The 15,489-nt window shown below is 34.2% G+C and overlaps 1 protein-coding gene across 1 annotated transcript in view; it reads left to right on the plus strand.

Annotated features, from left to right (window-relative positions):
- LOC136041687 (uncharacterized) overlaps positions 1 to 15,489 on the plus strand; it is a 135,611-nt gene that overhangs the window by 46,067 nt on the left and 74,055 nt on the right. Inside the window, exons 13-14 of the mRNA XM_065726412.1 lie at positions 448 to 527; positions 15,253 to 15,427. Of these exons, the coding sequence (XP_065582484.1) occupies positions 448 to 527; positions 15,253 to 15,427 (255 nt within the window). The remainder of the gene's footprint in view (positions 1 to 447; positions 528 to 15,252; positions 15,428 to 15,489) is intronic.

Consider the following 15,489-nt stretch of genomic DNA (forward strand, 5'->3'; position numbering starts at 1 on the left):
GAATTTTTCAAAGGAGTAAGCAAGAAAGAGGAGTAATGTTAATAATTTTCTTATGGTGGGATATGAAGAGGATTAAAAAACAAAACATTGGCAATTCACCCACCCTGCTTGTAAGCCGAGAAAGAGCCCCTAAAGAAAAAGCAGTAATGCTAATAATTTTCTTATGCTGTGATATGAAAAGGATTAAAAAAATGAAACATTGGCAATTCGCCAACTCTACTTCATTCACAAATATAGTCGTATTTTTTATACGACCGAAAAAAATGGAAAATGATTGGAAGTTTTTAAGAGAGTAGGAATTTGTGGTAGTAAACCGGTGAAGTTACTATGTGAAGGTGAAGCATAAAGAAAGTGGATTGGTGTTATGATTAATTTTAATTAAAAGCGCTAGTACATGTTTTTAACGCTAAGGAATGGCAGAAAGCTAATCGGTTTATTTCATTACAGATGGTGTTACTGTCGATGGTGCCAACGTTATCCAAACCGATCTCGTTGCCTTCAATGGTGTCGTCCATGTTATTGATGCTGTCATATAAGTTTTTCCATGAGTTTTTTCTATTTTCGAACTATTGAATAAATACAAAGCAAAATATCTATTTTCCATTATTTAGACCAAGACTGTTCTTTTAGTGACTTCAACTGCTCAATCTAGCAATATACCAATATCCTTCTGCAGGATAATTCCATACAAAAAAAAATATTTTGATAACTTCAAGTTGCCTCCCAATTGAAAAGAGGATTTTTTCTTGCCTAATGTTCAAAGGAAAAGAAAATGATCCCAAAAAACGCTACCAAATAGAAAAAATTAACCTAGTTTGACACTATAATCAGCCTAAAGGCAATACGTCATAAGGGCACATTTTGCGAATCGAAATTCGGTTCAGTCTTAAGTAAATAAAATGGTTTTTACAAAGCAAAATGTTCCTAACAAGGATAGATTCTTTTTTACCAAACTTTTCATAGCAATAGCAAAAAGCAGAGGATTGGGTAGAGCATATAGTAAAAGATATCAGTAGTAACCAAAATATAGAAAGCAGGAGTTTGATAACTTTTGCTTCAAAATCAGGTACTTACTGAAACTATTTATTTCTATAAATCTCAAAGAAAAAATTGAATGTCAAAAAAAGGAAATCAGAGATGAGAAATAGCGGTGGCAGAAGTGGTTAAGGTGAAAAGTCTACAATAATTGGTGGAACATATACTTGCTGTGCTTTTCCTGTGGAAGTCTATATGACAATTTTCCCTCCAATTCTTTATCAATAGACTCAAAATAATTAATTTGTCACCATAAAAGATGTAGTGGCACAACTTGAACGTGGAGAAACATCATGGGCTGCCCTTTTTGAGAACGGCACAAGGAGAGGACAAAAGGCGACAAAACAGTAGAGGATGACTTCTAAAGTCTATTATGGCCACAAAAGATCAAGCTCCGATTTGTAAAGACATTGAAACAACAGTTAGAAACATTGTAGTACAACACGGTCTGCATTCAGAAATGAAAATTTTTGATAACTAAAATTTGAATCTGCTATCGTAGATTATATTGAAAAGGCTAAATATTTTAATTAAATAATTTTTTCGCTCTCCAATGCGTATAATATATTTTTGATTGGTAATTAAAGTTCCTGAGCTGTAAGTTTTGTTGGAAATCAAACATCAAGTGTGAGATACGGACTCGTCCCAGTTTGTTTTGTAATATTTGTTGTACCGCAAAAGAATGTTCTCTAAATGATCCCTGAATGACCGAAGTAGGTACAATCTTTTCAAAAATTAAATTAAAAAAACTAGTTTTTTTTAACTGAAAGTAAGGAGCGACTTTAAAACTTAAAACGAACAGAAATTACTCTGTATATGACATGGGTTGTCCCCTCCGCAATCCTTCGCTCTTTACGTTAAAGTTTTTAATTCTTTTAAAAAGTAGAATTGTGGCAAAGTGTCAAACTTTAGCGTAAAGAGCGAGGGATTGGGGAGGGGACAACCCATTTCATATACAGAGTAATTTCTGTTCGTTTTAAGTTTTAATGTCGCTCCTTACTTTCAGTTAAAAAACTAGTTTTTTTATATTTAATTTCTGAACGTTTTTGAATTAATGTATGCTTGATTTTGGCTCTCCGCACATAAATTATTAAACTGAAATTTGCATATTAATTCTTTTTTTGGCTAAATGGCTTTCTCTTAGTTTTAATCAGACGATTTTGAGAAATAAGGGTTGGGGAAGGAGGCCTAATTGTCCTCCAGTTTTTCGATTACTTAAAAAGGCAAGTAGCACTTTTAATTTTTAACGAACGTTTTTATTAGTAAAATATATGTAACTTAAGAATTAACTTAGGTAGCAAACTTTTATATTCTTATATTTTTATTATGGATATGAGGGGGTTTGCCCCTCGTTAGTGCCTCGCTCTTTAAACTAAATCTTTTATCTAAGTTTAATCTAAGTTTTGTCCTAATTCTTTAAGAATGATCCCTGAATCAGGCCGTAGAATAAATAGTTGAAATTTCTAGAAATACTTTAGCATAAAGAGCGAGATATTTATCTCCTCCTAAATACCTCACTCTTTATACTAAAGTATTTTTAGAACCCCGCATATGCGTAATAGTCTCTGTTTGTCTTGGGTTTTAATGCTACTCCTTACTTACAATCGAAAAAACTTTTTCATGTTTATTTTTTCATTGTTTTTTTATAGTAATCCTAGAATGTCCCGCGCCCTTTTCATTGAATTTCTCTTCCCCCATGACATATTCCTCCAAAGAAAGATCCTCCCGCATATTCCCCTCCCCTCAACCCAACCCCCAAACCAAAAAAATCCCCCTGAAAACGTCTGTACACTTCCCAATAACCATTACTGTATGTAAACACTGGTCAAAGTTTGTAACTTGCAGCCCCTCCCCCAGGGACTGTGGGGGAGTGATTCATCCCCAAAGACATAGTTTTTATGGTTTTCAACTATGAGGAACAAAATGGCTATCTCAAAATTTTGATCCGTTGACTTTGGAAAAAAATGAGCGTGGGAGGCGGCCTAGGTGCCCTCCAGTTTTTTTGTTTACTTGAAAAGAGCACTAGAACTTTTCATTTCCTTTAGAATGAACCCTCTTTCAACATTCTAGGACCACTTGGTCGATACGTTGACCCCTGGGAAGAAAACAAACAAATGAACACGCACCCGTAATCTGTCTTCTGGCAAAAAATACGGAATTCCACATTTTATTAGATAGGAGTTTGAAATTTTTGTTATAGGATTCTCTGATACGCTGAATGCGATGGTGTAATTTTCGTTAAGACTCTATGACTTTTAGGGGGTGTTTCCCCCTATTTTCCAAAATAAGGCAAATTTTCTCAGGCTCGTAACTTTTGATGACAAAGACTAAATTTGATAAAACTTATATATTTGAAACCATCATAGAAATTCGATTCTTTTGATGTATCTTTTAGTATCTAAATTCCTTTTTTTAGAGTTTTGTTTGCTATTGAGCCGGGTCGCTCCTTACTACAGTTCGTTACCACGAACTGTTTGAAAAAAAGTCAGCTCTTCAGTTTCCGATTCGCACTTCTTTTGATATAATGTCAGGGGTCTAATAGAACTCACTACTTTTGCAACCCAAGCAAATTAAATATATCAAAAATAAGCCTGGTGATTACAAACTTTGGTGCTCAGAAGATCAATAGAGTAACTTAGACAGCATGACAGTGCTTCCGTATCTACATGTTACCCTTTCATCATTATTTGAAGAGCTTATGAGCTAGGAAAATTAAGACAATTGTATGCATAACAAAAAATCGGGCTGAAATCTAATACTACTGTCACTATTAACACTAACAATTAACTACCGCAACAAACTACCTGAGACCCACACTGCTGCATAAGCTTCCCCTCCTTCTCAATGTAGCAAAGTATCCTCCTTTAAACAATTTTAATAAGTTCCTATTTCCTTTAAAGCCCTTTTTAGAACCTCTTCCCACTGCACTCCGGGACGACCAGACTTTCTTTTGGCCCTATATAGATTGCCAAATAGGACGGTTTTTGGCAAACTGTCATTCTTCATCACTTTCAATCACTTTAATGCGTTTATCTGGTATACCACACAAAGATAAGGACCTAGCTAGAGCTCTTTTATCACATCAAACACTTGTTCAGAATCTATAAAGCAGAGAATTAAAGTAGCTCAATTATTGACGTAATCCTTAATTACTAATCTAGGATTAGAAATTAGTCGACGCATCCACTCCTCTTCTTAGAACTACATAGTTCACCTAAAAATTTTATCCACATCGTCTCTAAGTCTGAAAAGAATTGTCATACTAAGTAGTCGTTTTCTGAAGAAACTAATCGATTACATCTATAAGTATTTCATTATTATCTTTCTTATGAAGGCATTTTTAGTTCAAAAATCGCTCGGTACTTCCCCTATTTTTCGGTGAATTATCTCTAATTTCATGATACCATATTTCAAAAACTCATTTATGGCAAGTTCAACACCAAGGTCTTATCATTTTCAAGTTCCTTTAGAACTGTCTCTGATTCTTTGATGCAATATGAATCTTCCTTTAATTGGTTTTGTGATAAACTTATCGATTTCTTTTCATATCATTTCCTGTAACTCTAACACGATTTAACAAATTTTAGAAATGTTCTGCCGATCTCTCTTTACACTTTTCCTATCATTAATTGAGATCGTGTTCTGGAAAATGTTTAGTTCCGTCACAAGCTACCTAAAGTGTGTCTTATTGCATATAGTAATATTCTGATGATCGTATATTGTTTCTTTTTCATTATTAGACAAGCTCATCCATTTTTTAGCTTTCTAAAATCTCCCTCCAACGAGACTAAAAATGCGTAAAGTGGGCTTGCTTACAGGTAACATTACCTATAGAGCGAAGCGTATTAGTCCATGAAACCCACGGGCAGTGAGGCTGGGTCTGCATTTTATTTTTATTCAAAAAAGAGAGATAAAACTAAAAAAAAAAATCAAACGAGGCTTGTTAAATAAATATCGGATACAGACCTCGCCCCGCTAACCGCGGAGCTCATGGACTAATACGCTTCGTTCTACAGGTAATGTTTACTGAAAGAAAGTCCATTTTACGTATTTTTAGTTTGCCCCATGAAGGAGGAGGGTCAACCAGAAATGGATGCGCTCCTAGAATTAGCATTTTTAAGTATTACAGTATGGAAACTATGCAGCTTCGCAGCTTTATTACTCAATTTCGATTTCTTAACATGCCAAAAAAAAGTTTTACCATTAAGTCGTCTGGCTGCATATTCCAGACGTTCTACAATTTTATCCATGGCCTCCACTTTTACTTCCTTAATTCATTTTTTTATGCTTTCTCTACTTCCCTTGCTTTTTTCTTGCTCTCATGTTACTTGTCACCAAAATACTTCTTGTACAATCCCTCCTCTTTTCTATCGATCTTGAATTTCACTGATATTCCTAGCTGTATTTATAGCTTTCAATTTTAGAAAATCAGAATGGCTCCTCCCTGCCCAGATTGGGCCTTGGTATGGGTTGAGGAACAGTTTGCTACTGCAGGTACCCAAAAGATTCGAAGGTTTCTAAAATTAAGGATACTGACTGTTAGCTGTGGTGCACAGGAATGACAACAGGGCAAAGCAAGTAGCATTAAAGAAATCAAATACCACCGGGTAAATTATTTGCTAATTTCCACCGGGTAAATTATTTGCTAATTTTGATACTCAAGCAAATATAGTAATGTAAACAGTGTGATACTTCATCCATGTTGATACGAAAACAAGCTGTTGAAAAACATCACTGGTATTGTACTCTCACTCAATTCTAAGACCCAAAATGGAAGTTATGTCGGCTTGCCATCTATTTTTATTTATCTTCCACGGGGTACCACCAATAGGAAGCTTCAATCCCGACTTTAGATGCCTTAGGCTCTAAGGCTACCAAACTGCTACTCTGATTTTACATCTCAATGAGCACCATCCCGGCACAGAAGGTCTCATTTTCTTGAGCTGTTTTGTCAATAAGGATTTAAGAGCTTCATTAAAAACTTACTGTAAGAAGTTAAGAAGCTACTGTAATTTGAGCGGCCTAACCCCGCTACTCCCACAACCCCTACAATTCGTGTTTAATTTTAATATACGCTTTCCAATAATACCTATTGGACTGTATCAAATATGGCACCCAAGAAATTGTAGCATTATGTTGTTCCTTTCTCTTCTCTCACAGCGAACCTTCTCACATTCATGGTAATTTCCACTTTCTTTGAGTCTTAAGCTCTTCACTTTATCACTTCCGTAAATAGTAAAGACTGGTTACCTTTATATTGAGGCAACCTCTAAATTACAGCACTACTCAGCTCAATCAAATTGATCAAACCATTGAGAAGCGCCACTTGTAAGTTTCAAGTGAATAGCCGAGTGGCACATCTGTATTTGATCTATCATTAGCTCTATATATTTGGCATAGTGCCAAATGCAGCTGTTCTCCAAAGGCTATTCCCAGGTGTTTCATTCTGCAGGTAATCCGATCAAGCATTTTCTCTACGTCTTTATCTTGTTGCCTCAAACATTATAGCACAAGAAGCAAACCACAGCCCATAGTAACCAAAAGTGAAAAACACTTTAAAAAAAATAACTGGTGAAAACAAAATTAACATCAGACACTGATTCAGGAATTGTAACTTTTATTCGTCATAAATATTAAAGTTTATTGCAAAAAGAAATATGTCATGATTTTGAAAAAAAAGCCTGAAACCCCTCACAAAGTGCGTCAGAATAAAATGAAAAGTGTAAAATTGGAGTCAGCATAGTCGAAAACCTTATAGAGGGAACTTACACTTCACCACTTTGAACAACAAGGATAATTTTTTTTTTGCATTGGTTGCGCTGATCTGTATCTGTTTTTGAGTTTTTTTTTGTTTTTATTTCAGGGCTTGTGGTTTATCATAACATGTTAGAAAAATATCCATGGCTCATTCATAAGCTATTTCTCACATTTACTTTTTTTTTTATAAACTCCACCATCTTCAAGCAACCTAACTAAGAAAAAGATTAATTAAAAAAAAAACACATTTTTCTTAGGGAAGTAAAGATCGAAGTTGGTATCGTGCGTATCGGTTTCGGGTGTATTAGTACCAAGCGTATGGGTGTCAGGCGTATCGATATCGTGTTTTTTTCAATCACGGCTTATTGCCATCTATATGATTTTTTTTGAAAACGGGCAAAGATTAATTAGAAAACGATTTTTTTTCTGAGGGATATAAAGAGCGAAGTTGAAACTTAAAACGAACAAAATTCTTACTTCACAGCCTTTCTACTGATAAAACTAGTGGAACTTAAACATCTAGTCATATTTCCTTATATTTGCAGGACTACAGAAAACTAGCACTTTACTGAAAACACTAATTAATATAGGAGTTTTGGTACAGTAAAAGTAACCCATTTAATAGATACAAAATAAAGCATTTTAGGATTGTTGCCTTATTTATTTATTTATTTTTTCGTTTAATTTGGCATCATTTCTGCACAATAAGCTCAGTCTAATGATTGACTGTCGTTTTGGATATGAAAAAGATACTTTATAATTATTTTGTAGACAAGTTCGAAGTGAACCAATCTTGATATTATTAGGACTACAGAATTACTTTATAAATCGTAACATAACTTAAAATTCTCCGTTTTGTGAAATTAAAGGATTTCCAAAGTTCATATTATTGTTTATTTGTTCTTCTTGTTGAATAATAGAGGGTGAGACCAAGATGTTGCCTGATAAGTCAAACCATTATCTTTGTAGTCTGTTTAATGACTTTGCACTTTTGAAGATAATTTAAATAATTTGCACTTTTGATAATTTGCACTTTTGACAATAGTTTTATCGATATATATTAGATAGGCTGCGAAGTAATAATTTCAACTTCGCTCTTTACTTCCCTCAGAAAAACCTAGCCCTACTTTAGTCCTTGTCTTCAACTGTAGCTTTGGATTTCCAAAGTTGCCTTTTAAATCGCTAAGTAGACTGATCAACTATTTTGATTAAAGGTTTCATGAAAAACTAGCACAAGAGTGATTCAGCTATGAACAAAGCTTTTGAACAAAGAATTTACTCCGAGATTTTTACAGACCTGATAGAAATGGGCTTTCTAAGAAACAACTGAGTGAGAATAAAGCTTACTGAAGACAAAGTTAGTCAACCCTTTTGATGGATTTGCTTTCAAAGATGGTTTTAGATACTTTAAAATGGTTAGAATGGTTTCAGGATAGTATGGGGCTCATTGAAGGAAAATAAGCGACTTCTTTTTCTATTTTAAATGAAAGCAGACTGTTCAACCAACAGGCTATTTGTCACCCTACAAGAGATCTACCTCAATTTGCATTTTTCTGGCAAAAAATACAAAATTCCACATTTTTTTATATAGGAGCTTGAAACTTCTGCAATAAGGTTTTCTGATACACTGAATATGCTGTGTGATTTTCGTTAAGATTGTATAAATTTTAAGGGGTGTTTTCCCCTATTTTCTAAAATAAGACAAATTTTCTCTGGCTCGTAACATTTGATAGGTAAGACTAATATTGATGAAAGTTATATATTTAAAATCAGCATTAAAATGTGATTTTTTAATGTTACTGTTGGTATCAAAATTCCATTTTTTAGAGTTTCGGTTAATATTGAGCCGGGTCGCTCCTTACTACAGTCCGTTACCACGAACTGTTTGATTATCCGTGCAGCATCCAATGAAAATGACTCCTGAAATGCTCTCAAAGTGTAAGTCCCTTGGACAATATCAGCAATGCCAAATCACTTAACATGAGAAAATAGTTCCTATAAATACTTTTGTAGTATTTGTATCCCATGGCGTTGGATCCTCTTTAGTTCCTGAGCTTAATACACAGAAAACAAAGTAAAAGATAATTATATTATCCCAATCTTGATTTAATAAAAATTCTGAAATGGTTTTCTGTTTACAGGCTTCAGCATAGAAAATGTTTAATTTATATTTAGAACATATTTATTTACACTTTAATACTTAAACATATGAATGGAGGATGTGTGAAGTGGAGGTCACACATAAAATTGCTGAAGATCCGGAAGGTGCAGCCAGAAAAATATTATTTGTTTATTAGTTTTGTTTATTTTTTTTTGTTTATTATTTTGTTTATTTTGTTTATTAAAATTTATTTGTTTATTATTTGTAATTTATTTGTTTATATTTTTTATTTGTTTATTGTTTATAAACAAAATATTATTTTGTTTATTTTTCAAGCTCTTTAGAGCTTGAAATACTTCGGTAACAAAAAGTGATTCTACGAGTGTATTTCTAGTTCTGAAAATTCCTGATTGTGGTATATATATATATACGTATTTGATTGTGGTATATATATACGTATTTACTAATACGGGATAATGATAAAGTAGACACTGAATAAACAATTCAGAAAAATCTGTCAAAAGTAATAGTTTGCTGGGAATCTTACGAGTATAGATTAACTGAAGGAGTTACCTATAAATTCAGGGAACTGTTATAGAAATTTCATTCTGCGGATCAAATTTTTAATATGGCCTTCACTTTTCTTGGATTAAATAAAAAAACTAGTTTTTTAAACTGAAAGTAAGGAGCGATATTAAAACTTAAAACGAACAGAAATTACTCCATATATGAAATGGGTTGTCCCCTCCGCATCCCTCACTCTTTACGCTAAAGTTTTTAATTGCTTTAAAAAGTAGAATTGTGGCAAAGAGTCAAACTTTAGCGTAAAGATCGAGGGATTGCGGAGGGGACAACCCATTTCATATACGGAGTAATTTCTGTTCGTTTTAAGTTTTAATGATGCTCCTTACTTTCAGTTTAAAAAACTAGTTTTTTTTATTTAATTTCTGAACGTTTTGAATTAATGCATTTTTGATTTTGGCTCTCCGCACATAAATTATTAAAATGAAATTTGTATATTAATTTTTTTTTTGGATAACCGGCTTGCTCTTAGTTTTGATCAGACGATTTTGAGAAACAAGAGGTGGGGAAGGAGGCCTAGTTGCCTTCCAATTTTTTGGTTACTTAAAAAGGCAACTAGAACTTTTAATTTTTAACGAACGTTTTTATTAGTAAAAAATATACGTAACTTAAGAATTAACTTACGTAACAAACTTTTATATTCTTAAATTTTTTATTATGTATATGAGGGGGTTTGTCCCCCGTTAATACCTTGCCTTTTACACTAAATCTTATGTTTTGTCCCAATTCTTTAAGAATGACCCCTGAATCAGAAAGGCCGTAGAATAAATAGTTGAAATTACTAAAAATACTTTAGCATATAGAGGAAGGTATTCACATCCTCCTAAATACCTCCCTCTTTATTCTAAAGTACTTTTAGAACCCCTCATATGCGTAAAAATCACTGTTCGTTTTAAGTTTTAATGCTACTCCTTACTTTCAGTTGAAAAAAAACTTTTTCGTGTTTATTTTTTCATTGTTTTTTTTTTATAGTAATGCTAGAAAATCCAGCGCCCTTTTCATTCAATTTCTCTTCCCCCATGATATATTCCTCCAAGAGAAGATCCTCCCACATATCCCCCTCCCCTCAACCCCAACCAAAACCAAAAAAAATCCCCCCGAAAACGTCTGTACACTTCCCAATAACCATTACTGTATATAAACACTGGACAAAGCTTGTAGCTTGCAGCCCCTTCCCCAGGGACTGTGAGGGAGTGAGTCATTCCAAAGACATGGTTAATATGGTTTTCGACTATGCAAAACAAAATGGCTATCTCAAAATTTGTATTCGTTGACTTTGGGAAAAAAATGAGCGTGAGAGGGGGCCTAGGTGCCCTCCAATTTTTTTGGTCACATAAAAAGGGCACTAGAACTTTTCATTTCCGTCAGAATGAGCCCTCTTGGGAGATTCTAGGAACACTTGGTCTATACAATGACCCCTGGGGAAAAAAAGTAAAAAAAAACAAACACGCACCCGTGATCTGTCTTCTGGCAAAAAATACGAAATTCCACATTTTTGTAGATAGGAGCTTGAAATTTTTGATATAGGGTTCCCTGATATGCTGAATACAATGGTGTGATTTTCGAAAAGTCAAAGGTTCTTTGACTTTTAGGGGGTGTTTTCCCCTATTTTCCAAAATAAGACAAATTTTCTCAGGCTCTTAATTTTTGATGACAAAGACCAAGTTTGATGAAACTTATATATTTAAAATCAGCATAAAAATCTGATTCTTTTGATATACCTTATAGCATCGAAGTTCCGTTTTTTAGAGTTTCGTTTACTATTGAGCCGGGTCGCTCCTTGCTACAGTTTGTTACCACGAACTGTTTGAAAATCTTCTTTTTGGAATATTTTTAAATAATTTTTTTTTATTTTTGATTACCAAAGTTTCAAGTTTTTCAACCTTCCCCACCTTTAAATCAAATTGTTTTTTTTTTTCACCGTCAAAATTTCTTCAAAGCATCAAAACTAGCATCTAAGTAACAAAATCAAGGTAACAAAGAATCAAAGTAAAGAAAACATCAAAGTGCCAAGTTAAACAAAGTGTTGAAGCAAAATCAAGAAACTTGAATAGCTTTCAGTCTTTCCCCCGAGGCTGGTGGCCTTCGATAATTTTTTAGTCTTAAAAAAGAACCAGAATTTCGTATATCCAAGCAAATGGGCCCCCGACCGTATTAATACCACTACCCTTTCCACGAAACCTTATATTCTAATAATGGATAATTTACATAAGCTTCATTCCTTGCCCCAAGGCTTTGGGGGAATTTTCAACCCCTGAACTTATTTGACTTTTAGACTATTTTGAACCAAATGATTTGTTCAAATTTTGATCGAATGTAGTTTGGGGAGAAAAGGGTGTGAGGGGGGGGGGAGAATGGTAACAAACCGATCACTTTCAACTATTAAAAAGGGCACTAGAAATGTTGATTTCCAATGAGATGAGCCCCCTTCTAAGTTTATACCACCACTCTTTCTATTTAAGCCTTATATAATAACAGCGGGCAATTACCTTAGCTTATAGCCCTTACCCCAAGCACTGGGGCTTTGGGGGTATAAGACCTGGAACCATTGTTCTTTGAAATTTGAATTTTTTGTATAAGACACCTACATTAAAATTTTGATCGGGAGCATTTGGGGAAAGGGGCGTGGTGAGGGCTGGTTGTCTTTCGATCACTCTGGACTCTTTCAATGGGAATAAGAACTTATGATTTAAAATTTAATGAACCTTCTCGAAATTCTACACGACCACTCTTTCCGTAAAAGCCTTATATATTAACAAGGCCAGCCTGTACAACTTACAAACCTTGATCGGCGGGATGTGATGAGTTTCCTCAACCCCAAAGACACATTTCTGACTTTGGACTATCTTGAACAAAATGGCAATATCAGAATTTTGGTTGGAACCATTTTTAGGAAAAAAGGATACGAAGGGGGCTAGTTTTCCTCCGTCCTTTCTGACTCTTAAAAGGGCACTAGAACTTCTGATTTATAATCGAATGGGCTTCCTCCGAAGTTCATACGACCATCCCATCCGTATGAAGTGCCTCTGGCAAAAAAGGTTTTTCCAACAAAAATAGTAAAATATTGAATATATTTAATATTTATTTGTTTATCTATATTAGCACCCTTTATCTTTAAGTTTTCTATTATTATTAGTTTTAATTTTTGTTCATTATGGGTTTAATTTATTTTTTAATAGTAATATTTGGTCATTTTGAGATTAAAATATATTAGGAATTAATTCTTGCCGGTATTGAGTTTCATATGACTCTTTACTTTTCTTTGAATAACATCTTATTGTGCAAATTGTTTAAAATTAATTTCCTTTTGTTCAAGTACTAAAGTTTTTTATTGGCTTATAAAATGAATTTTTCTATAGTTTTCAAGTCTTAGACTTAAGAATTTAAATATACGATTGTAATTTATTAGTTAGCAGCTGAATTGCTTAACTATTTTATCACAGGAGTCTAATTTCTGTTGGTCTTAAGTTTAATTAAATAAAAAAACAAGTTTTTTCAACTGAAGGTAAGGAGCGACATTAAAAGTTAAAACGAACAGAAATTACTTCGTATATGAAAGGGGCTGCTTCCTCATCAACGCCCCGCTCTTTACGCTAAAGTTTGACTCTTTCTCTCAACTCTTCTTTTTAAAACAGTAAAAACTTTAGCGTAAAGGGCGCGGCGTTGATGAGGAAGCAGCCCCTTTCATATACGAAGTAATTTCTGTTCGTTTTAAGTTTTAATGCCGCTCCTTACTTTCAGTTGAAAAAACTTGTTTTTTTTTATTTAATTTCTGAACGTTTTCGAATCAATGCATGTTTTGATTTTGGCTCTCCGCAGAGAAATAATTATAACGAAATTTGCATATTTTTTTTTTTTGGGGGGGTGCTAAATGGCTTTCTCATAATTTTGATCGAATGATTTTGAGAAAAAAAGAGCGGGGGAGGAAGCCTAGTTGCCCTCCAATTTTTTGGTTAATAAAAAAGGCAACTAGAACTTTTAAATTTTTACGAATCTTTTTATTAGTAAAAGATATACCTAACTTATAAACTAGCTTACGTAAAGAATTTTTTATTCTCATGTTTTTATTACACATATGAGATGGTTCGCCCCCTCGTCAGTACCTCTCTCTACACTAAATCTTAAATTTTGGCCCAATTCATTAAGAATGACCCCTGAATCACAAAAGCCGTAGAATAAATAGTTGACATTACTAAAAATACTTTAGCGTAAAGAGCGAGGTATTAGGAGGAGGTGACCCCCTCATATGGGTAATAATTTCTGTTCGTCTTAAGTTTTAATGCTGCTCCTTACTTCCAGCTGAAAAAACCTTTTTCATATTTATTTTTTCATTGTTTTTTTTTTAAATAATGCTAGTAAATCCTGCGCTCCCTTCATGGAAATTTTCTTCCCCCATGACAAATTCCTCGATGGAAAGTTCCCCCAGTATATCCCCCTCTTTTCAACCCCTCCCCCCAACCAAAAAATCCTCCTGAAAACACCTGTGCATTTCCCAATAACCATTACTATATGTAAGCACTGGTCAAAGTTTTTAACTAATAGCCCCTCCCACGGGGACTGTGGAGGAGTAAGTCGTCCCCAAAGACATAGTTATAAGGTTTTTCGACTATGCTGAATAAAATAGCTATCTCAGAATTTTGATCCGTTGACTTTGGGAAAATAATTAGCGTGGGAGGGGGCCTAGGTGCCCTCCAATATTTTTGGTCACTTAAAAAGGGCACTAGAACTTTTCATTTTCGTTAGAATGAGCCCTCTTGCAAAATTCTAGGACAACTGGGTCGATACGATCACCCCTGGGAAAAAAAAAAAACAAACAAACAAACAAACAAATAAACACGCATCCGTGATCTGCCTTCTGGCAAAAAATACAAAATTCCACATTTTTGTAGATAGGAGCTTGAAACTTTTACAGTAGGGTTCTCTGATACGCTGAATCTGATGATGTAATTTTCGTTAAGATTCTATGACTTTTAAGGGGTGTTTCTCCCTATTTTCTAAAATCACACAAATTTTCTCAGGCTCGTAACTTTTGGTGCGTAAGACTAAACTTGGTGAAACTTATATATTTAAAATCAGCATTAAAATGCAATTCTTTTGATGTAGCTATTGGTATCAAAATTCCATTTTTTAGAGTTTTGGTTTCTATTGAACCGGGCCGCTCCTTACTACAGTTCGTTACCACGAACTGTTTGATGGCAGTACACTTTTTTTTATGAAATTCTTTTTACACAAAGTTGGAAGGCGTTGGAAGGTTTTGTTGACTCAGGAGTTTTTCTTAATTGATCTTCGAACTATTTTGAAAAATATAGGTTTTCCTGAATTTTTGATCGAACACATTTGAGGAAAAGAAGGCAGGGGGCGGGAAATATCTGCACTCCAACTACTTTTGATTCTTAAAAATGCCACTAAAAATTCGTTTTCAATCGAGTGAGTCTCCTCAGAAGTTTATACGACAGCCCTTTCCATATGAAGTGCCTCTTGGAAAAAAAATAACATTGAAGCCTTTTGACCTTTATTTTTAGTACATCTGTAGCGTTGCCTCTGATTTGAATAAAAGTTAATTTTTATTTAATTCATTCTCAGGTTTTCATGGTATTTTTTATTCGTTTTTTTCATTTCCTGAATGACCCTTTTTGATTTCAGGCAAATGAGATTATCGGACAACGATGCAGGCAGAAATACAATATTTCCGTCTTCCTCCGTCCCCATCGTCTACCATTGGTCGGGTAAACCTGTCATAGACCATTGGGTACTGTTGTCTAAACAATGTTTATAAGCTGGCTTCTACCTGGAAGAGAAACGATGGCACCTGGATTCAATTCTGGCTTCATAAAATTAAAGCAAATTTAAAACCAGCTGGTGCCTTGGTCACCATGACTGCCGACGGGATTCTCTATAGTTTGGAATCCGTGACCTTGACCGTGATCCAAGACCATTCTGTGACCAAGGACTGTTTGTGAACTTTGGAAAAATGTGAAATTTGGATGACTTCCGATAAGAAGAATCAAAGAGTA

Source organism: Artemia franciscana, unplaced genomic scaffold, assembly GCF_032884065.1.
Source record: "Artemia franciscana unplaced genomic scaffold, ASM3288406v1 PGA_scaffold_32, whole genome shotgun sequence".
NCBI lineage: Eukaryota > Metazoa > Arthropoda > Branchiopoda > Anostraca > Artemiidae > Artemia > Artemia franciscana.